Source organism: Zosterops lateralis, assembly GCF_965231275.1.
Source record: "Zosterops lateralis genome assembly, chromosome: 8".
Taxonomy (NCBI): domain Eukaryota; kingdom Metazoa; phylum Chordata; class Aves; order Passeriformes; family Zosteropidae; genus Zosterops; species Zosterops lateralis.
Window position 1 is genome coordinate 25879057 of NC_139768.1, and position 24502 is coordinate 25903558.

Here is a 24502-nt window from a genome sequence, read left to right on the forward strand (position 1 = left end):
GAATTCCCAGCATCCAGCCACCAGAGATATGCCTGGTCAGAAAATGCTGTGCTCTGTGGGTTACTGCTGCTCTGCCATGGGCAACTGGAATGGTTTAATTGGTGTTTTCACAGGTGAGCTCTGGGTGAACAGCCCCAAAAGGTGAACAGCCTTGCACAGGAGGTGATGTTGGGTGCTGAAATCCGTCTGCAAATGTTTCTCTGTGGGGCAGAGAAATAATTCTGACTGGGGTAAGCTCCAGATGCGTTTGTGGTGAGAGCTACGCTGCTCATTTCTGCTGCCCACCACACCTTCAGGCAGACAGGAACAAAGGAAAGAATATTCCTCTAACTCCCTGAATCCTCAGCTCTGCCAGGTACACAACCCCACAAAGCAAGTTAAATTGTTTCTGCAACATTATCCCCACAAACCTCCTTCCTGGGGGTGTAGTGAAATCCCAATAATGTCCTGCGTGGGCCCAGGATTGCACTCCCCTGTCGATCATTACTCCTCAGAACATTCTTTAGCCAATTACTCGGGCTCATAATTGCATTTCTGCCTAATCCACTTGGATTCATTTGTCAAACACAATTTTGAGGCACGCCGTGTCGAATGCTTTAGTAAATTCTAGATGCTTTCGTGCGCTGCCTCGCCTTCTCCCACTAATTTAGGGTTTAATTAAAAAAGGGAGTCATCTTTGCCTGACAGGATTTGTTCTTTACATACCCACGTAAGTGATACTATTTCAAAAATTAAATACAACTCTGAACCTTACAGAACCTCCCGTTTTCTCTGAGGATTCACGACATCTCAGTCAACAGGATTTGCCTGGAGAGGAAGAAAACTTTAGATCCTGAAAGGCTCACAGTGTTCTGTCTATTTTTGGGCTTTCCTGCTGTATTTCTATCACACAGCTCATATCTGAAGCCAAAGAGCAAAATGGTTATTATGACATAGTTTTTATATAGTTTAGATTTTTACTCTCTATGCCCCTGATATGCACAAATCTATAAAGAGTGAGATCAGACTTCTTTTTTTTTTAATCATGAGGGAATATCTGGTTTATTAAGTATGACAAGCCCGTGGTTTGTCTGAAAGTATCTGAAAATGGGATAATTATCAAGGTGAATTGGATCCACATGGCGATGTCTGTATAATATTTAATATTCCAGCACCAAACTTTAACACCTTCTTGCCATTTTTGTCCAGAAATTAAAACATTAGCATACAATGTGCCACCAAAGAGATTCTTTATGCAGAGTTTCACCAACTTCTGTCAAAATAACTGGCAGTAAATACTCAAAAACTCACAGAATGAAAAAAAAAAATACATGTTATTTGTTCAAAGAGGAGAATCAATAGCATGTAGCAATGGAAGGCCTGGTAAATCATTTCCTGCACACCACTTCATATTTACTCATAATTATAATTCACAGGAGTGCATTCCTGCAATCAAGAGACAGGGGTGCACAGCATGAAGAAACATTTAGCACCGAGCAGACTGCATGAATAATTGCCTGTCAGAGTGGCTTATTAAAGGGAAACTACAATTTTACAAGACAATTCTTGTATCTGCTTGTCTAATCTAAAGACAGAGGGCTGTATAAATGCAGAGAGTTCAAGGAAGAAATATTTCTCGCTCCGCAGCCGAGCTAAAAGTTGAGTTTTTAAAGCACTGAAAGAACAATCAAAGTGTGACAGCTTTGAGATGCACGAGCTCAGACCTCTCTAAATTGGAAAGTGAATCCTTTGTGTTTAAGGTGGCAGTGCAGGCAGGGAGATGGAGGGGATGGGAGTGTGGCCATGGAAACCACACTCCCTCCTGTAAGCAGAGGTGATGTCATCCATGGAATGTCCTTGGAAATGTCCCAGCAGATGGACCCAGAGGGTGAGAGCAATCCAAAAACCCTCCAGGAGCTGCTGCCTTCCCCAGCAGCCACCCACAGGGAACACTGGGATGACTGGAGCCTTGCAAAGTGACATTTTCCCTCTGAATGCTTTGGCAGGTTTGGGAAGCTCCAAGGAGCACCTTGTGTCCCCCGTCCCCGCTGTGTGGAGGGCAGGGACAGCTCTCAGCATCCCCCAAAGCTCCAAATCCTGGAAGGAATCCTTCCGCTTTCTTCACCCAATTAAGGAGTTTCACTTCTCCTTCTCTGACCGAATGCAGAAGTTCTCAGACAACAGACTGAATTTACACAGAATTAAGTTTAAAACAGGATAATGCTACAGGGGAAGATTCAAAAATTAACTTAAAGCCCCTCCCCAACAACCAAAATCAAGGAAAGGTGTCCTAAATGAACTCATGGCTTTTGGTGAAAATCCAGCTTCATGCAGCTACTTTGGCTCTTAAAAACCATCCTGGCATTCTTTTTCTAACGGCTTTGAGTTGATTGAGGTGCACACCTGGCAAGTGGAAGAAAATAATACTTCATTAATAAAGAGCATTGAGAAACAAAGGAAAAAGTGACATTATGAGCCTCAGGAAAAGCACCTGCAGCCCTGTGGAATTCAGGAATATTTTGTCAGGCTTGCTTGAATGCTTGTGATTGAGAGGTCTAAAACCTGAAACCTGCTCACTAAAGAGCTGGGCCAGAGCTAAATCCCACCAAAATCAACGTGAGCCTTGCCATTGATTTCAGGGAGCTTGGACCAAGGCCAGGGGCCAGAGGACAAAGGCAGCAGCTTTAAAAATGCTGCACAAAAATATCTTGCCCTTTGTTCCAACAACCACTGCTGAGACTTTAAAGCCATGTCCTGGTCCCTGCCTGGGTGCTGAGGCTGTCCTGGGTTTCATAATGGTCATAATTTGGATTTTCCATCATTTTTTATTTTGTGAAATACACCCAGGCAATTTATGTTAATAACTCACAGTAAAAATCATCACATGGAAACATCCTGCAGTCACTGAAAGAAAACTTTGCTCCTTTCCAAGTAATACACTTGATAATGTTTCACTTGCAAAAAAAATCAACCTAATAACTTTTTTAATAACAATCTGAGGGAACTTTCAGCTGAGGGCTCTCCCAGAGAACACTCAGACTCCAAGAATAGGGGGCTTGGGTTAGAAAAATTATTGCCAGAGTTGAACATTATAAAACTGACATAGTTTCCAGAAAAGGTTGTAAACAAATTTATTAGGACCTTTTCTTCCGAGAAATACATTAAAAACAATCAAAGTAAAAAAAATTAAGTTGGCCACTGAGAAATGTGTCTAGACAAAGCTTCCATTATATGATTTAACAATCCCTGGCAAATGCTGCTTAAAGATAAAATTGGATTCCCGTCCAGAATATTAATACTTTTATAGCAGAAATATGTGTATTTTAGAGATAAAAGCACATATTCATAGATAGATAGATGATGAACATTGAAAATGGCCTGGAACACGGTTTATTTTATCAGTGTTTCTCTCTCTGTCAAACAAGTAAATCATTGTTTTTCAGGTGGAGGCTTCTGATGAAGAGGAAGATTTTCTCATTTTCAGACAAGGGCTTCTGTATTTCCATTTCAACCACTGTCAACAGACATTGGTGAGTAGTTCTTGTGGCTGACACAAACAACTTTTGATTACAGAATCAGGAACAACACTCACAACTTTCCATTTCCAAACAACTCCACATAAATAGTTTGTAAGCTGAAGTTTGGGCAGAGCCAGAGCAAGCTCAGGAATACAGATATCAGCTTTATTATGTTTGACTCATCTCAGTGCAGGAGCCTGCTGGAAATAAAAATGTGACATTTTTCCAACATGACAGGAGAGAATTTTGAGATGTTTTCCTAAGCCAGACAAAAGGAAGGCACTAGAGCATTAGATCAGCTCCCGTCTTTCTTCCAAGGAGGAACGAGGCGCTGTTTCATGTTTGGCAGCCAACTCCAAACAGCTCCGTGCTCCACGTGGAAACTGAGCCTCGTGCAAAGCACAGCAAATACCTGTCCTCACTTTCCAGGAATCCTGGATCTTGTGTGAGGGGAAGAAAAAATTCACCTGGTTTCATAGAAACATAGAAGGGTTTGGGTTGGAAGGAGCTTAAAGCTCATCCAGTTCCATCTGCTATCATGGGCAGGGACACCTTCCACTGTCCCAGGCTGCTCCAAGCCCCAATGTCCAACTTGGCCTTGGACACTGCCAGGGATCCAGGGGCAGCCACAGCTTCCAGGGCCTCTCCACTGTCACAGAGAAGGATTTACAGAAGATCAAACAAGTGGCTGAGTTCCTGGCTTGCTCTTTGTTGCCAGGTGAAGATCACACCTCACTTTGGAGAAGCCAGTTTGAGCTACTTCAGTCATTTGTGAGCTACAAGGTTAAACAAAATTATTTGGGATTTTCCAAAAGGAACTGGACCTGCCATGGCAACCCAGATGGAAGGTGTGGAGTTGCCACCCCATCATCTCCCCTGAGAGTGGCTGAACTGAAGTCTCATCCAAAGGCAGAGGAGAGCAAAGGCTTTTTCCTAAGGCATGGCTGATAAAGTCTTTTAAAAGACTCTTTAGGAAGCCAATCCTACTCGATAGGAAAGCCTATCAGAGTTTGTAGTGAGAAATCCATTTAGAGACACAGTTTTGGAGAGCAGCCAGGGAGAGATAATGGTACCACTTGCCCCCAGACCCCGTCAGTGCTGCACAATTCCCTGAGCAGGGTTTGCCAACTGCTTTGGATCAATCCGTTGTCAAAAGCCATGTCAGCTTCTTGCACTACATGCATCCTCCTAGGCATCCTCCCATCTCTTCCTAACTTGGTCTTCCAAGGGCTCAGATGGATAAAATTTGGGCAGAGAGTCGATGTGATGTTTTTGTTTTTCCTTCAGAAATTAACATTTTATACGTGGAGGCCATTTCTGTAAATCCCGCCCGGTTCTTTGTTCCCACAAACTCATTTTCCTCGTTGCTTCAAACACTCCATATTCCAGTAATCAGTTTTTCAAACCTTCTAACAGGTGCTGGTACATCATGTTCCCTCTCTGTCATTTCTCATTGTCATCTCATATCGTTCATCAAAGCATGAGAGGGAACATTGTCTGCAGGCCGAGGAAATCATCCAGTCTAACCCTGCCCCAGCTAACGTGTCACTTTTGGCCTCAGGAAAATCACAGCATCAGGAGGTGACACAAGTGGCCTGGCATTCTGAGTTCCTCAATTTCTGAATGCCTGTCACACTTTAAAAAGCTGGCCTTATAGTTCAGCTGCCTCCCCCTCACAAATGGAGATCCTGAAAGCTCCCTGGATCACAAGAGAGAGTTAATATTTGTTCAGTGCTTTCAAAATGTTAAGTGCAACATGAGTGCTGAGCCTTATTACCAGAAATAATGGATGTTTGCAACTCCAGCCTGCACTCTTCTGTGTAATCATTATTTGGCTTCTAATAAGTAACAGCTTTACCAGAATACAGTCCCAGAAAACATCTTTGAAAAGGCTCTTAATTTTTACTGTGAGCTTGAACACAGATTTAAAATCACAGATCTGTTGGAGTTGATATAGTTAAACTTCACTGACTCTCTGGGAATGATTCATCCCCGACTTGTTACATCCAGCTCTTTGTTTCACCAGTTATACTTGAATTTGTCAGAGACTTGTAAATGGAGTACATAATCTCATTTTGAGTGTAGATATCAAATATATAAAAAATGTACCAGTAAACACCAACAGAAAAAAACCCACAACCACATAAACCCTTGCATAGTTGGTTATTCACAGGTTTTGCAAAGAGGAACAGGTTGCCACAACAGTGAACTCTAAGTTGATTTGTATTTTAGATTAATTTGTACAACCCCTTCCCTTAAATGCTTTGGGCTTGACTGCAAAATCTGCAAAGATATTCCTGAGTCTGTTGCTGTTTGTAAGAATTAAAGGCCAGTTTGTGCAAGGAACTGCTAAAAAATTAACTTCTGTGTGCTTTTAGAGTTAACAGTGTAACACTCACATGAGTGAAGGTATCTTCCTCCTGTTAGTAAGTACTTCAGCTGGGAATAAAAAAAGTTTATTTAGATTTGGTGAAATTTCTGGCTGCAGAGAGTTGGAGAAACCTGCAATTGCCAAGAGGACTTCAGCTGCCTCAGTCCTGCAGGAATGAACATCTTGGGAAGGGTAAGGGGTATAAATAATCCTATAGGGAAAGAGCTTGTGAGCCAATGTCCAAGACATCACATAAAATGTCCTTAAGGTGATGCCTGAGATAGTTTTGACAAAAGATCTGCTCTTTATGTAAATGGTATTTATTCAGAGCACATGGTGATAGCACTGACCCACCATAAAATCTCACTGCACTTTCTCCCTGAAGAATGTAAAACCTCACACCCTGGCATGGTCAGAAATCAGATTTCCCCCTTTTGTAGACATGAAGCTGCTCTCATTTATTGTGGCATTGTAAACCACTATTTATTACAGAGCACAAGATGAAATACCAGGGTATAAACAAATGAAGCTGTATCCATATTAATCCCAACCCTTCCAAAACCACAAGACTTTGGGAATCCCTGTGCATTTGTTAAGAGTACCTGGGAGATGTTCACACATTTGCCTCTAAACATCCAACCCCTCTGAAGATTCCTTGTTCATTCTATCACTTTCAGCAGCACAGTCTGAAGGAACGTAATTTAGGAAATGATCCCTTTCATTACAGCCCCATTTTTTAGGCTAAAACATAAACAGTTTAATAAAATAATATTACTTAATAAATTAGTATCTGCAGCTTCTTTCTGGACTTCTCTCTGAAAGAAATAATTAAGCACCCTCTAAACCCCTAATAGCCTCATAATCTCTGAATATAAAAATTCAAATGCAAGAAGGCAGAAACTGCTGATGGAGCCAGCAGGATGGAGGGAGAGATGTTCTCTTTACCCTTCTCAAAGACCCTAGACCAGTGCAATGACTGCAATGTCCATCCCAGGAGCTAAATAAATTCAAATGTTGCCTTTGAACACTTCTGCTGGCAAATGAAGCCTTGCATGCAGCATGTTGGGCAGCCCAAATGTCATCCTGAAGACACAGCCAGAGATAACCAAAATGCTTCTATGAAAGTGAGAGGAAGAGGAAAGATTACTGAGCACCCTTCAAAAACAGGACTTTTCTCCAGCTCTTGTCAAACTGTGCAGGTTTGTAAAGGCCACACCTTGGCTGACAGGAGCCAACAGGAATATCAAAGGAAATGCAGTTTTGGCTTCTTAATTCTCCCTGAAATTGGTCCACGTTCATCTGCAAGAGACCCCCAGGTTAATCAGACACATATCAGCTATCTGTAAAGCCAAGGCTGAAGTCATTTTTGTAACAAAAATTCCAATTTATTTCCATTCTGATTCACTGCAATACATTGTAAACCAGAGCATTTATTAAAAGCCTCTTCCCACCAGGTGTAAAAACCTCTTTATTTTGTGTATACCAAACATAGAACATGCAGCCAGTCACAGACACAGAGGTCATTCACCCCTCATGGAAATTACAGCAAAAATAGATGATCAGCAGCTGGAATGGAAGCCATAACATTTCCAACAGAATATCTTTAGTGCAAACAGAAAAGCCAAAAAGTGATTACATTATTTTTTTGTAAGTCCACCCATCTCCTCCTGGGAGGAATATTTCCAAGAAGAATTTCCACTGTGGGTGTACAAGAACTACTTCTGTGTTTTTTTCTGAAAATGCTGAATTTACCTACAAGGCCTGTCAATGAAAAGAAGTTACTACAAAAACTTGTGATATTTAACTGAGATGGAACAAACATTCCCCTGGTGTAGTCATCTGCAATAACCATGAAACAAATCTTGATTATATCTGTACATTTATGGAATACCTCTTTTTTTATTGTAAATCTGTCTGAAGCAGGGCAGCAGCTCTGTTTCCCATTCATCCTTTTGAAAAGATGCTGTGACAAGAATTTCAAACATCACTCATGGCCAAATGCTGCATTTGGATTTCTTGGAACTAAGAAATGAAAAGGAATGTTCCTTTGCTCCAAGAGAAGTGTCTCCAGTTCTGTGTGATGCATTAAAGAAATCAGATGAGAACCCCAAGAGCTGACATAAGGATGTGATAAAACTTTCAGGTTTTATGGAAAGAAGCATTTTTCAGTTTCCTCTTAATAAATGAAAACCACACATGCACAGTGCGAAGAAATATATTATGCCTAAGCATGTAAAATATGTCAGCTTGAACATTTTACAGTTTAATGAAAAATGCTTTTTTTCAGGACAGTTTATATTACGTTTGCTGGAGAAAAAAATAAAAATCCTTTATTTTCTCCATGACACAGTCCAAAAATTACCATTTTTTCCTAGCTGTAAAACCCCAGCATTGGGATATTTATGCATTGTGAATTAGAAGTATTTTTTACTGGCTATCAAAAATTTAATAGCATTAGCTCCACTTGTAACACGTTTCCATTAACATGAGAATGTGGAAAGCAGTAAAATGAATATAGACCCTCATCAGTAGCAGTGAGGCTTTATGGTGGTTATGGGATCAGCTGTGTTATATTCATTACAGATCATGATCAGACAACAGGACAAAACTCTTCCACTGGCATCAACATAAATTGTGCTATTGAATGGATTTAATACGTAGAAGTTATAAGTAATTCTTTAACTTTCATTTTATTGAACCTGGTGCTTCCTGCCTTAGGCTTGTACTTGATCTTTAGTGTCCATATAATTCCCATTTAGTGCAGATATAGAGGTAAGCTGGGACTAAGGAGTGCCAAGTTTTGGGAGAATTTAATTTAACTCTTGGTTAACACCTGAAGAAAGCTTGGCAGCAGCACATTTCTCTTCATGAAGGGAAACACGAGTGCTCCCTTGGCCTCCCTCAAAACAGAAAGAAACACATTTCAGCTTTGAACCTTGAGGCCCAGAAAGGACAGACTGCAGCAATAACTCATTTATTAAGTAATTACAGGTTTAAATTAACATCAGTGTCCTGCTTTGTGTCCCCTGCTCACACCCTAGACCTGCAAAACCACCACGGTTCCACCAAAGTGATTCCTGGTTATCACTGATGTAAATGAAAAGTCAATCAGCTTCCAGATTTACAGATTGTTCCAGTCACAGCCTCCAAAACCCCTAAAGCACCTGAGGCCTGAGCAGCTCTGGCAGTTCTGCTGCATATATTTAAAAATAACACACCAGCTGTGTAACATCCATAGCTGGAAATAAATATTATTGCTTTTCACTTTCCCTGGTGTGGAAAACCAAAGGTGACTACAGGCACAGAGTGAGCACATGCAGTATTTCAGTCAATTCACTTTGATTTCCCTTATGAAAATAAAGGTGTTAAATCAAAGAGCTCCCTTGTAAGTTGTCTTTGGGAAGGCTCTAAATCATTGATCCATTAGTGCAGGATAACGAGGACAAACCACGACTTTGAAAACCTTTTGATGTCCTCACTCCTGGGCAGAATGAACAAAGGTGCAGGAGCTGGCTCCATCACAGTCCCTTGGGATTCTGCAGGACAGCTACAATAAAATCTACATCAGTTTGAACATGTTGGTGATGTCCTGGGAAACCAATCCCAAGGGTAGGAAAAGGGAAGGTACATGGAAAGAGGAGCAGACTCATTCAGGGGTCTGAGTACTTGATCTGAAAACCTGGCAGCAAAAATGCTGTTGCAGAAATTGGTCTTTTGCCATCCACACAATGCAAGAAAATAAGGAGAAAAAGGATTCAATCCTGGATGTATTTTAATCCTTAAATTTGTGCTACAGGGCTTCCCCTTTGGCAGAGGGCTAATCCTACCAAATGACAACCAGTCAGTCATTTCACTTCTCTTTATTCCTTTCAAGTGTTATCCGTCTGCTGTTTCTTGACTTTTACCCACTTTATCTTCTGTTTCCTAAAGACTTTAATTTTTTTTTTTTTTAAATCACCATCCTGGAAGCCTCCAAGACTATAAGGATTGGGAACAGGAAGTTAATTTCCCTTGCTTGTTCTGTAACCATTTATTCAACACTTAATTAGCCAGGAGATGCTAGATTCGGACAAGATTTTGGATTTCGGTCTAGAAATCAGGTTTATGATCTTTATACTCCAAGTCCTGTCCAGCCTGGCCTTGGGCACTGCCAGGGATCCAGGGGCAGCCACAGCTGCTCTGGGCACCCTGTGCCAGGGCCTGCCCACCCTCACAGGGAACAATTCCTGCCCAATATCCCATCCAGCCCTGCCCTCTGGCAGTGGGAAGCCATTCCCTGTGTCCTGTCCCTCCATCCCTTGTCCCCAGTCCCTCTCCAGCTCTCCTGGAGCCCCTTTAGGCCCTGGCAGGGGCTCTGAGCTCTCCCTGGAGCTTCTCCTCTCCAGGTGAGCACCCCCAGCTCTCCCATCCTGTCCCAGAGGGGCTCCAGCCCTTGGGGAGTCTCCATGGCCTGTTCAGGACTGGCTCCGGCAGCTCCACGTCCTTCCCATGTTGGATCCCAGGGCTGGAGGCAGCTCGGCAGGTGGGGCCTCCCCTGAGCGGGGCAGGAGGACCGAATTCCCCTCTCGTACTGCCCATGGTGATGTGGGATCAGTCCAGGACTCGAGGTTATTTCCCCACACGGCCGGGGCACGTCCAGCTCTGACCGCCAGGCCCCGAGCCCTTCTCCCAGGGCGGCTCCACCAGCTCATCCCAGCCCGGGTCGGTACCGGGGGTTTCCCATCCGGCAACAACACTCGGCCTTGTTTAACCTGTAATATTGTTACAGCCCCGCTTCTGCCTGTCCAGCTCCGCACGGCAACCTCCATACAGGAATCTCGCTCCAACTATTAAACATTCGCAAAAAAACTGTTTGTTTTTAAGCCGCATCTCCGGGGAGGAGGCAGCCAGAAACTTCCCGGCGGAGCACAGCCGGGTCTACCTGGGACACAACCGGGGAGAGGCGGAGAGACACCGGGGACACGGCCGGGTGCACCTGGGGCACAATGGGAGACACCGGGGACACGGCCGGGTGCACCTGGGGCACACAGGGGAGACACCGGGGACACGGCCGGGTGCACCTGGGGCACAATGGGAGACACCGGGGACACGGCCGGGTGCACCTGGGGCACACAGGGGGACAGGCGGGGGTGCCCAGGGAATAAGGCCGGGAGAAGGAGGCCGCAGCCTTTGTGTGGAGCCCTTCCCGCGGGCAGTAGCAGCGGCGGGCCCGGCCGGGCGGAGGGGAGCTGAGGGGCGGCGGGCCGGGCTGGCTCCGCCCGCACCACATGACTCCGCGGCCGGGAGAAACTTTTCCCGTCCCGCGGTCGGAAAATGGCGGCGTAGGGAGCGGGGTCCGGCATCCCGGCGGCTCCCGGCGCCATGACCCGCTGGGTGCCCACCAAAAGGGAGGAGAAGTACGGCGTAGGTGAGGACGCGCCCGCCCCGCTCCCGCCTGTTGCGCACGGGGCTCCCCCGGCCGCGGCCTGCCCGTCCCCGCTCCGCTCCTCGGCCGCTCGGGATGGAGCGCCGTGTTCCCCGGCTGCCCCGAGCCCCCTCCGCTCCCCGCCTCCCCCGCCCGGCTCCTCCTGCCTCCCGGGGAGCTGAGGAGTTGTCTGGGAGCGCCGTGCCCCGCTGGGAGAAGTTGCCTTTCTCCCTGTCGCTCCCGGAGCGCTGCGCGGAGTGAAGGAGCTCCGAGTTGTTTTCTCCTCGGCTCTTTCTCCCGGCGCTGGCGGAGCGGGATGCGCTCCCGGGGCGGCTCCCTTGGGAGCCCAGCCCGTGTCCGTGTGCTGTGCCCCCGCGGGAGGTGTGAGGAGCCGGGCTCTGGCTCTGCGGGGAGTGTGATGCTCATACAGATGAGCCTTTCCCTGCGCGGGGATCCATTTCCTACTCCGCTCCTCCCGTGCCCCTGGAACAGAGGGGGATTGTTCCCAGCTGGAGGCTCAAACATCCCCGCTGGGACTGAGGGACCGAGCCCCGGCGAGGTTTGGGCAGGGATGTGCCGAGAGGGCCCGGCAGGAGTTCAGAGATGCTGCGTTTGCAGCACAAGGGTTTATTGCGGGGCTGCGGCGCAGGAGGCTTTATTGGCATGAATGAGCGTTTGTCTGGGGGAAGGAAATAATAAATCCGACTATTCAAATTGGAAACATGAAGTTCAATGCCCACCACAGTTCTTGGGCTGGATTGATTGTGAAGAAGAACTTTTCATAGAAACCCACGGCTAAACCTCCTGAACAAAGCGAGCAGGAAGGAGGGAGTTTCTGAGGTCGAGTAAAACCTAAGCAAATGATAGAATTAATTCTAAACTCTGTGTGCATGTGCCTAGAAAACCTTAGCTTGACTTTTAAAAGTTGTTTAAAATCCGAGGTACACCGTGTGAGACCTGTGGGTAATTCCAGCTATGAAGATGCAGGACGAACACAGGGAAGCAGCAATGCCACTCACTGATGGCACTCGCTCGTTCAGTTGCCAAATTACCTCCCTGATGGTCTGGGATGGGTATTTTGGAGTGACTGAATTGTCACGTAGTGTGAGCTGATGTTACAGCCCAGTGACACTGGAAAGCAAGTTCCTCTTTTGCAGGAACCCGGTGTCTGCTGCTGTGCTGGGCCCGGCTTTCCAGGAATGTCTTGAATTTGATTTGAAAATGACATGGGAGAAAACAACCTGCGTGAAATAGACTGGTTGTTTTATAACTTAGTTTAAGTGTACTTGCATCTCCAGTGTGGGGGACTGCCTGTGCAGTAAGAAAACTGGATTTAAATATAATTTAAGAATAAAAGAAACACTTCCGAGTTTGAAAAAGCACACGACAATGTGCTTAATTGGTATTTCTTGTGTCCACTGCTCTGCAGAGAAGTTTGTAATGGTTCTTTATTAGGTGTGTGTTTCTCTGATAGTTTGTTTTCTTTTTCCTGCAAGGAGGCTGAGATCCTCACCAAACTGGGGGATTTCTCTGCTGAATGACAGGGATGTGAGGGTTGAAAATGGATGAAGTGTCGCAGAGAGATAAATCAGATTCAGAGCTGATTGACCATTGGATTCACTGGCCTGTGCCATTCTGTTACAGGCTGCTTTGGGAGGGATAGCTTCTTTTCGGTGTCCTCCTAAAGAAGATGAATATTCAGTTTGGTTCTGTGTGTTTTATGGACCTTTATGGTGTTAAGAAAGGGTATTGTGAGTCTTCTGATGTTTTATTTTTTGCTGCTTGTGAACACTGGAGGTTGTGTAGTCCAAACGGAATTGGAGACAGCACTGTTAACCTGAAAACTCAGACTTGAGACTATTTTTCTTCCTGTTGCCCTGCCCAGGCTGATGTTGACTCAGTATTGTCTGACAGGGAGAAAGTCCTTAATAGGAATGCTAATGGCACTTAGTGAAATATAATGATGTAGGAAGCTTTGGGTGTCTCATCAAGCCATGCAGATATCTCCAAAAGGATGGTGCCAGGCTCATTCCAGAGGCTCAATGACAGGATGAGGAGCAGTGGTCATGAACTGAGCCCGGAGAAGTTCCACCTCCAGGTGAGGGAGAAATTCTTTCCATGAAGTGTATCAGAGCCCTGGAACAGCTGCCCAGGGAGGGTGTGGATTCTCCCCCTCTGGAGACATCCCAACCCACCTGGATGTGTTCCTGTGTCACCTGCTCCAGGTACAGCTGGGATGGACTGGATAATCTCCAGAGGTGCCTTCCAACCCCAAATATTTTGGGATTCTGTGTGCAGGCTTCCCCAAAGCAGAAATCTCAGGAAGGTGGGTTGTTGTGGTTATGTTTATGTCACAGCGGTGGGAGCTCAGAAATGTACATATGTCTATATATAGAGATGTGTATATATAAAATACACACATTTATATAATACATTTATATCCATTTTCCCCCTCCTCTGGTGTATCCCTGTGCACAACAGAGTTTTCTTAACATCTCAAGGCCTGAAGATTTGCTGGCTGTGATGCAGCTGGAGCAAATTATGCCGAGAAGGCTGTAGTGCCAGCTGGTAGGACACAGGTGTGTTAAGGAGCATTCCCCCATGGCACAGTGGGATTTGGGGATACCTGCTGGATGCTCTGCGCTCGAGTAAAGTGAATTTGCTGCCCCGAGCCTGTGTGCAGAGGAATTATCTCAGCAGGCAGTTGAGAGAGTGACTCAGCTCCGCTTCCTGAGAGAGTTCGGAGAGGCTGCAGGAGGAATGGGTGTGGATCTAATGGGATAACACGGATATTAGATTAACATATGGGGAGCCACGTGAACCAGGGAAAAGGATCAGCTTCACTGGAGAAGCTTTTCCCTGCTCCCAGTGCTGTGGATCCTTGTCCTTCATCTCAATCCTGCCTTTCATCCCTTGCCCTGAGCTGGTGGGGAGGAGTGTGGTTGTGTGGAGGGCACCACGTGGGTGTGTGGCTTCCTCCACGGGGGCATCAGAGCCTTCCAGAGAGTCCTGAGAGCTGTTGATGTCCCCTTGGTGTCACACAGTGGCTGTGGAGTGTGGGTGCTCAGTCTCCCATTCCCTGCTCTTAGCGTCATGTGAAATTTGTAATTTTGGTGGTTTTCCTTCTGCTGGGGAAAAGAGATGTAAAGAGCTGCTTTGGGAGGTCTGGGAGCCTGACCAACACCTCTGAGATAGTGCACAAAGGCTGTGGTAGCTTCCAAATCCTCAATTCTGCTCTTTGCCCCTTTTCCTTTCTGCTGAGAACTGCAGTGAGAGGTAGAGCTGGTGCTACTGTGGTTAAAAAATACTGTAGTTAAAATGCCTCTGTGTCCAAAGGTTTGTGTTCATATGGAGTAATTAGGCCACTACTGTGGTAGTTTAATCCCTTTGCTTTTTAAAATTGAATAAATGATGAAAATTAGTGCCACGTGCCCTTGGATAGTCAGATGTAAGAGGACAACTTGAACTTCCCAGTTACAGAGCTTGAGTTTCCATCCCTGAAGATGTCCAAGGAAGGACTGGATGTGGCACTCAGTGCTCTGGGCTGGCTGACAAGGTGGGGATTGGACTTGGCCTTGATGGCTCTGCAGGTAATTTCCAAATTCAGTGAGTTTCAGTATTTTTGTTTGTTCCTGGTGAGTTTTTGTTGAGTGTCACAACTTGGCAAATAATAATGAGCCTAATTTTAGATGGGGACATTGGCCACAGTTCGTGGTCAAGGTGTTTTAGTGCCTCTTTGAGACTGGGATAGCTTTCCAAAGGGGTTTATGGAAGTACTTTCAAACCAGGTACATAGAAATATATATTTTATTATTAGGAGATGGCTTTAAGGAGTTGGTGGACTAAGAGGTGATACAGGGATCATGATTTAAATATTTTGCAGCTGAGTTCTGCTCTTTTAATGTCTCTTTGAATGGGGGGATAAGAATTTTTCAAGAGGAAAGCTGGTGAAAGCACAGGAAATCCTACAGCCAAGCACTGCTGCTTCTCTTCTTCTGCTTCAGGGAGGGCTGTGGTGCTTTGGGATAGATTTAAGGCTTTTGTAGAGGCCTGGAGTTGCGGTCCAGGCTCTGGGGAGCTGTGGTGGCATGTGGAGACCCTTGTCTAAGGTGATGATCTTGTGCATATTTCTGCCTTAGAGCAGGAAAGGAAACATTTTAAGGAAATTGAAAAGGATGGATCTTAGAAACGCATCTTAGTGATTTTAGTGCTGCTGTACTGTGAGGTTTAGAGCTGCCTGGCAGGACAGGACAGGTGACTGCTGTTAGTTACAGCAGGGCTGTGCTGTGGCACATCCCAAAGCCGTGGAGTAAAAGTGGAAGTGTAAAATGTCCATGGAAGATTTGCTGCTGCATTGATCAGTTTATTGGGGTGAGCACATACAAGTTTGGTTTCCTAGAGCAAACATATCCCATGGACACCCAGATTAGGAGTTTGTTTGGTTGGTTGGTTTGGTATATCCAAATGCTGTGAGGAAAGGCTGAGAGAATTGGGATTGTTCAGCCTGGTTTGGAGTGACCTCAGTGTGGACCTACAGTGCCTGAAGGAACTGACAAGAAGGATGGAGAGAGACTCTGTACAAGGGCTGGAGAGACAGGAGAAGGTGAGATGGCTTTAAAAAGACAGAGAATAGGTTTACATGGGATATTTGAAGTGAATTGTTCCCTGCGAGGGTGGGGAGGAGCTGGGATGGAATTCCCAGAGGAGCTGTGGCTGCCCCTGGATCCCTGACAGTGCCCAAGGCCAGGTTGGACACTGGGGCTTGGAGCAGCCTGGGACAGTGGGAGGTGTCCCTGCCATGGCAGGGGTGGCACTGGATGATCTTTATCATCCCTTCCACCCCAAACCATCCCATGGCTCTATTTTACAATAGCCTTTAATTCTGCTTGCTGAGGGGATGCATTTCTGTGCTGCCCCCCATCTCTGGCATCTCCTGAGGCAGAGGGAAGGGGCTGGCAGGTGTCCCACACCTCTTTCTACAGCAGTGACCTGAGTTTGACTGCAGGCATGTGCTCAGTTCCTCCCCGTTTACTCAGCAGCCACTATTGTTCTCTGTCAATAAACACTTGTTGCAAACAGCAGATTGGAGAGGGATAACGATACCAGATAAGTGGAAGGGACTGTGGGCTCCTGTTTGTTTTCATCCAGGCCAGCAGCAACATTACAGGCTGGGATTGTTCTGAGAAATGACACCTGATGGGATTTTCCAGGAATTATTGCTTTTTTTCCTCTCATGGAGCACAAACTGACTTCAGCAGGTAGCCAGCTGCCTATGGCCACAATACAGAGCTTTTATTTAACTTTGCAAAGGCAATTTTCAGTCAGTTTAGGGAATTTGCAGCTAGTGATTTTAGACTTTATCTTAGAAAATAAAAGAGGAGGTAGAAAAGTGAAATTTTACACTTTACGTGGTCTGCAGGAATGGCAGTGACAGCAGTCAGGGGACTGTTTGAAGGTGTTTGAGTTGGTATTTCCATCCCTGGAAGTGTCCAAGACCAGGTTGGATGGGGTTGGAGCACCCTGGGATAGTGGAAGGTGTCCCAGCCCATGGCAGAGGGTGGAAATGGATGAGCTTGAAGGTCCCTTCAACCCAAACCATTCTGGGATTCTCTTGATTTCAAGTAGCACCTTGGTGGGTTTTGTAATTATCCCTTTATCTCTTCTATTGGAAATGCCTGACTTAGGTGCAGTCAGACAATGTGAATTTTGGGCTGTTTGCCACGCTTGGCACAGATTTCTCTGTGTTACAAAGGCGTTTTCCTTTCTGCAAAAGCAAAGCTTTCAGGGAAGGGGAAAAAAACTGGAGGCAACTTAAAGTCAAACCTTCTCCAGAAAACCCCTCTGTCAGCTTGCAGCTACAGGAGTAAGGGTTGGGATCATTTTTCCTTTAAATATTGGTGTTTCTGGCTGTGGAGCACAGGGAGGATCCTTTGCTTTGTCTAATCCTTCAGTGTGGTCCTGCAGGGCTGAAATCCAACACCTCTTGTTAAACACCTGTGGATGTGTCCAGCTGTAGATAAATAGCTTTGCTGACTGCTGCTGAGGAGTGGAAGCTCCAGCAAGGAACTGCCTCACATCCAGTTTTCAAGTATTTATTTCTTCAAAGGTGTCAGTTTTTCCTCTCTTTGACTTCCTGTAAGTCCAAAACTTCCTCAAAATACTCAGTGGAGCTGCTCCTCCTTATGGGTCTTCTTTGGCAGGGTGGTGGATCACTGACAAGTCAGATTTTTTTTTTTTTATTAAATTTAAAAGCATTTTTAATTCTGTTTTCTAGCCTGTGGTGGCCCCCAAGGCTGTTCTGACAATAGTAATTTTCTGAATAAGGCTTTAATGAATTCCTTGATGAGTTATTGGATTACTTTCCTCCTTTAGCTTGTGGGGGGGGGGGAGGGAAAATTGAAATCATGCCCTGTCTGAACAAAAAAAAAATATTCAATAAGAGATAATTCCTGTAATTCTGAAACTTTCTCTCCCTTTCCAGACTGTAGTTGTGCAAACATTTATATATTTATAGATTATCTGCCCGTGTTTATGTAATTTGTGCATTAAATCTGATTTCTGATGTAAAGATTTGTAACACAAGAAGCAGCAGTTGCTGCATTTCAGTTTCATCAGCAGAAATATGAAATATCTCTGGAAATATTTCTCTGCTCCATATAGCTTTGTAACTAAACTGAAATAATTGCATTGAGAACTATTATGTGTAATCATGTCCCATATACGTAACAAAACAAACAGATGGATGAAGAACTGAAGCAACCATTGGCTGCCACACATGAATTTGGGGGTTTTTATATGATGTTTTTTAGCACTGCTGCCTGATTTTGAGTGCTGTTTGTATTATTTCAGCACAACCCTTTCTAGAATGTGTTTGCAGGCGGTTTTGGTGGCTGATTTTGCCTGAGGGTGTTGGAGTAGCAAAAATGTCTTTGTGTTCCCCAGTAGAAAATACCAACAAGTGAGTGGAACAGGATTTGCTGTGTAATTTGTGAACGGGAATGGCAGCGAAATTGTACATAATCAATGTTTGTGCTTGTAGGCACTCGGGTTTTTGAGGCACATCCCTGCTCTTGTAGTAGCTGTGCCACTTTTATGGATGTGCTGCACAAATTATTGAATATTGAGGTGGAAAACCTGCTGGAGTAGCTGCCTGGCTGAGCAGGTGTGGTGCTTTTGGGAAAATCTTGTTATCCCTGAGGAGTCCCAGGTGGGGAGGGCATCAGGAATTACCTTCCTTGAGGAGGAACCTCCTGGCTTGACCTGGAGAGTTCCTGGCTGGTTCTGGCAGAGCTTCCTGTAGCATTTGGAAAATTTAGCAGTGCAGGGTGGGCACTTGGAGAGAGCCCAGAGCCTCTGAAATACCTGAGAGCCTCTTCAGGCACGCAGATGCCTCCTGGAAGTGCAGCCTTAGGTGTTTGTGTTTGCTCTGCCTTCCTTCTCCTGCTTATCCAAACAAAGCACGGAAGTGCCGGCGTCACTGGGCTGGGATGGAATAAAATAGCGTCTGCAGAGGGAATGGGGCCTGAGTGTCCTGGGAGGACAAGGAACGGATGAGGCCACACCATACCCAAACCTAAGATCTTCAGCTGTGCTGTGCTAGGAGGGTTTTTCCCATTTTCATACATGGAATAAAAAGGAAAAAAACAGAATTAAGGGAGAACATGGCAAAACTCCCGGTGCCTCTGGGAGTACAGGATTATGGAAAGCTCCACTCTTACCTGTCTCCAGCAGCTTCCCTGCCTCCCAGCTGCTGCTTTAGCCTTGAGCATCCTCCTAACAGTGCCAGCTGGTCTGCAGGAAAAAAATGTTGGCAGCAGGGAATGTTCAGGGCGTGGAGTTGGGTGCTTTTATTGAGGAGTTGCTTCATGCAGCGTGTGCAGTGTCTGTATCAGAAATGAAGTGGAAGCAACTGGTAATAGAAAAAAATGCTCCTGTAGTAGACCCCGAGACAGGAAATCTCTCAGTGCTGAGCCAGATGGAAGCTGCTGATGAGAATTGGAGTTTCTGAGTCTTGAGGCAGATGGTGAACGATTGAAAAGGACGCTTTGCTTTCAGAAAAATCTGCTGTGCATATGACTCCAGCGAGCAATCCCTGCCCCTGCCACGGCTGGGGATTATCCAGGCAGTGCCTTGCAATGCCCTGTAAATGCTGTCCTCTGAAGGAGGGCTTGCACTGCAGTTCCATGGCTGTGCAGAGATCTGGTGAAATGTGGCACTTGGGCCAGGAAAGTTTGAGATAAGAGCCTGTGGGAATGTTTCTGTTGATAAATATGAGGTTAATCTCTCAAAGTGGCAGCCCTATGAGTGAAAACTAACAACAGCATGCCAAGAAATCTTTGACTTTAATTACTGTTTTTTAAGTAATGGGAAGAGCTAAAAGAGGATGTGTCCAGAAGCTCTTGTTTGGTTGACTTTGACTTTTTCCTGCTGCTTTGGAGTGCTGTGGGAGAATTACTGTTCCTTTGCATCAATCTATGGCTCATTTGTGGCTTTAATATAGAAAATAAAGCTCACACTCAAGCCTTTAGTATGCTCTGTCTAACCTGAGGTGGTGCTGATGTTACCTGGTATCCAGCCTCTTTTTTTGCTCTTACAGCTCTTCTTTTGCCCTTACACACAAATTCCCACCAATTTTATGCAGGCATCACCTTGTCATCCCTGCAGGAATTCCTTCCTTCCTGCTCACCCTTTTTGCCATTATTAAACTGCCTCAATCTTGTTACGTTTTTCTTGCCGTGACTGGTAGGTGTTGGTGTTTCCATTAATCCATCATTTTCCTTGACCAAGGATCTTAGGTGGAGAAGACTTGAGAGCCTGTTTTATTTCCTTCTGTCTGAGCTTGGCGTATCTTGTGGGTTTGCTTTTTGTTTTTTGGTGGTTTTGTTCCCTTCTGTGGACTGATCTCTGAAGTTTCCAGTGTAAATGGTATGACTCAAACTGGTTGTAAAAAAAAAAAAAGTGGTTTGTGCCATTTTTAATTTTTTTTAAAAAAATTGGAGGTGTTTTGGCTTCTGTTTCATATCAGAGTTGATCTGTAGAAGGTTTGTGTTTGCTGTGGCAGGATCCAGCTCTGTCCTTCCCTGCCAGCCTGTCAGCAACGCCTCTGCAGCTGCTGGCAGTCTGTGTCCCACCTCTCTGTCACCTCCACTGGGCTGTTCTGCACTTTTTTGGTTCTGCCCACTGACATTTGGGCATAAAGGAGCCAAACTTTTTGTCCAGGCCAGGGCAGGAGTGTGCACAGGACCAGCTCAGAATTCCTGGAGCGCTGGGACTACCTCATGAACATTGATTCCTTTTTAAAATTAATTTGGTGACATGTGACAAAGCGGTGGATAAAGGTCCCTTTTCCAGAGATTTCAGTCATTGAGCTTTTTTGGTGAGAGACCAGTTGTCCTTGCAGTGAAGTGGCTGGAGATGGGAACTTTTTTTTTTTTTTTTTTTTTTTTTTTTTTTTTTTTTTTTTTGTGGTGCAGAGATATTTCTTGGCCAGAAGTTTCCATAGTGTGTGAGTCAAACGGGACAAAATGCCAACCTCAAACTTCTTGATACAGAGCCAGATATTCTTTTGGGATTTATTACTCTACACTTTGTTTGTTTGTATTTGTTGGTTGTGTTAACTTGAGCGTTTGACTGGAACTAAGACTCTAAAAGGATTAAAAAAGCACATTAGATGTTTATCTGGGTAATAGGGGCATCTGCAGTTAGATGGGATTGCTTGAATGCTGAGCATTGCTGTCCTGAAGAGCTCAGGACGTGCTCGTGGGTGAGGCAGTTTTTTAGAAGGTCTTGATCTGTCTCTAAAGGGTTGATTATGGGAACTGGACTTGGGATTCTGTCTGGTCCCTCTCCTGCTGAATTCCAGTTTTGGGATGTTGATGGAGGTGGTGCTTATGCAAGATTATGGCAAAGGGTTGGTTAAACCAGTGCAGCCACAAACTGAGAGTGGGGTCTCTTTAGGTGGTGCAGTCCCCATCCCTGGAAGTGTCCAAAACATGGATGTGGCATTTGAGGACATGGTTTGGTAGTGACCGTGGTGCTGCTGCTGGGTTGGCTGTTGGGCTGGATCATCTTGGCATCATTAAGGTTGGAAAGGACCTTTAAGATTAGCAAAGTGATTTTGGGAAAAAAATATCCCGAACCTTCTTTAAGAATCAGTTGAGTCTTCAAGGAGTGACTGAAGTGTCTTGCTTTGTGCTCTGTGGGGTGGGAATTCTTATTCCCAAAAAATAAAGACTGGATATAGCCAGATAAGCACATTTTAGTAAAGCCTTGAGAGAATGACTCAGTTATGATGCAGCTGACATTGTCGGAAGTTTTGTGTGGGTTCAGCTTGGGTTTGATTTTCTAGTTGAATGTATTCCTGAAGTGATTTATTAAGAGATTTTTATCAATCAGTTGTGCTGCAGAGGCCTCTGTTTATTTACTGGGCTGTGATGAGTGATGGAACTGGTTCAGATTTTTGCCTTAAACACAGAAAGTACAGTTTGGGTTTCCTGCAACAGCTGCAGTTTCCACAGTTAGAGCACACAAAGGTGAACGTGTTCTTGGCTGAAAACCAGGAGTTTTAATACTTTTAGGGCCTGAATATTTAAAATACTGGCGTAACTGCAGGCTTTTACAGTCTGGGTGTGATACCATCTATAACACAGCATGCTTAAATCAAGATATAAACTTCTAAGACCAGGAGTTAATATATTATATATGTAAAGTGCTGTCTGGATGCTTCCATAACACTTAAATAAAAAGTTTGGAAAATAGAAGATAATTTTGTGGAGGGGAACTAAAATAAATGTGTGCCAGCTTGGGTTTTCAGGAGATAGGTAGTGACAGTTTGTGAAATGCCTGGGTTAACTTAATGAAAAGTAAAATATTGGTGATCATTAATGAAATCTTGAGTTCTGCAATTGTTTCCCCTCTTGGTGCATCTGCACATGACAGAGTTTGTGTTGTTACCTTTGCATCAGCAGCTTCCTCTTGCTCGTGGGCCATTCACGGAGCAAGAAATGTTTTGAAAATTTAAATTGTTTTTCTCCAGAGCACTGAAGGCTGCTTAGCAAGAGGGACTGAGTTAGATTCCTCCAGGAAAATGGCACAAATAGTGTCCCCACCTCTTCCAACATAGGTCGCTGAGTGCTCCTGGTGTCTCAAAGGATGCTTTCACCAAATGTAGCCAGGGCAAACCTGTGATTGGTATATCCAAACCAGGCTGGTTTGCTGGATATGAATTGAGTGCTGGCTGTCGTTAATTTGGTTTTTTAATAGTTCTGTTTCGAGGCAGAGGTGCTGCAAGTGGAGGTGAGTTGAATAGTTCAGAAATAAGCACCAATTTTAGATGGATGCAGTATTTTTTCAGTAAGGGAATCAAGCATTTTAAGGTGCAAGTTACCACTGTCCAGTCTAGCCCAAACTTCTGCTGCCTGTTGGAGCTTTCCAAACAGAGACATGGAAGCAGATTTTGGGAATCATGGCAGGGAAATCACCCTTAAGCTGTTGTTTGCAGCAGAGCAGTGCTAGGAACAGCACAGATCTGCTCCTTGGCCAGAGCTGGCTCTGCCCCGGCTGCCAGCGGGCATGTGCTGGGTGCTAATGCCTCACCCCTTTTCAGGGAATTCTCCGAGTGATGCTGGGAAAATAACCTGCCAAAAAGGGGGAAAGAATAATCAGAATACTCCCTTTCTTACAGCAGAGGATTAATATTATTTTATTAGTGACTTACTGCTGGGTTAGTGGCACCTTAATCACCATCCTAGCATTAATATGTGACCATCAGGGTGGTTTTAAAATACATTTTGCTTGGATGATTATGCTTGGGAAGGAAGGAGCTGTGGCTGTGAGCTATTCTGAATTATCAAGGGCAATTTTGAGGCTCAGGGCAGTGAGGGAAGTAGGTACAAGGGTTATTTTTGATGTGTTTCAGTAGGCTGAGGGGTGGGGAGCCAAGTTCTCACCTGGGAATTCCTGTCTACATCTGGGATTGATTACTGGGCTACACCAACTTTAATATATTAATCTATTTGACAATATAAATGTTAAAAATCATTGATAAATTTTAATAATAATAATAAATAGTTGGACTTGATTCTCATAGATCCCTTCCAACTCAGAATATTCTGTGATTAGGCTAGAAAAGGCTCTAGAATTATTAAATCAACTCATGGGAAAGTGAATGGTTGTGAAAATACAGGTGAGTTCTCATTGTGCCAAAATTGTGGAGCTCAGTGTCTGGAAGCAGAGATTTAGAGTGTTCCTCTACTCTGGTTTTCCCCCCTTTCCAGAATTTGTGGAGTAAAACATGATGCTGAGTCTTTGATGAATAGTGGGGTCGTATCAGTTACTTATTTCTTCCAGAATGAATGCAAAAATCGGTGTGGGTGCACAGGAGTGCCCTGAGGTGGGAAAAATGGAATTATAGGAATATGAAATCTCTCTGAGAGCTGCCCCAGTGCTGGTGGAAGGGGCTGGTGCAGAGAGGGAGCTGGACAGTGACCCTTTGTTAGGGCCAGTGGCCGAGCCAAGTCCGCTGGAAGCTGCCCGGAGCATGTGATTGCCCCTGGTTTGGAGAAAAACAATTTTTCCCTGTTTTTTTTTTTGGTTTTTTTTTTTTTTTTTTTTTTTTTCAAAATGCTGCTCTTATCTTTTAATGCATTCAGAGCTGTTTGAGTCGCTCCCATGGTGACGTTTTCCCCCCTCATTCTGGTGTGAGGGACAAATTCAGGAGAAGTGTGGCTGGTTTCCCATCGCTGCCATAGCCTGGCTGTTGTGGGAGAGAGGGGGAAAGTGTTGGTGGGTCAAACTGGGGCTCTCAGCAGCTCATTCCTCTCTTTTGGGGAAAGAAGAACAAGTTCTTCAGGGTTTATTTGTCTTGGGGTCTGTACTCTTGCTGTTGGAGACAGCCTGATGAGGTGATGGCAAAGTAAAAGAAATTGGGTAAGGTTTGATGTGTAAAAAGCCTCAAACTCCTTCATCTTTTTTTCTCTCATTCCAGAGGCTTTCCTGAGAAAGGAACAGAGGAATTTTGATTTTGTTTGCCCTTGTAGAAATACTGAGGAGGAAGAACAGTAGGAAATGAAAGCATCTTCCCATCACCTCATTTCCTCCTTGCTTTAGGCTTTTTGCTCTGCATCATCAGCTTGGTGTTGCAATGAATTGTGTCTTTTTTTTTTCTGTTTGCACAGCAGTGCAAGAGGACTTTCAGTGTGTTGGACTTCATTTTTATAATCATTGAAATGC

The 24502-nt window shown here is 44.9% G+C and overlaps 1 protein-coding gene across 3 annotated transcripts in view; it reads left to right on the top strand.

The window, feature by feature from the left end:
- The first annotated feature begins 10908 nt into the window (after window positions 1-10908).
- DOCK1 (dedicator of cytokinesis 1) overlaps window positions 10909-24502 on the top strand; it is a 265225-nt gene continuing 251631 nt past the window's right edge. For all 3 annotated transcript variants that reach the window (XM_083866350.1, XM_083866352.1, XM_083866351.1), the window contains exon 1: window positions 10909-11275. In XM_083866350.1, the coding sequence (XP_083722476.1) occupies window positions 11230-11275 (46 nt within the window). In that variant the 5' untranslated portion in view covers window positions 10909-11229. The remainder of the gene's footprint in view (window positions 11276-24502) is intronic.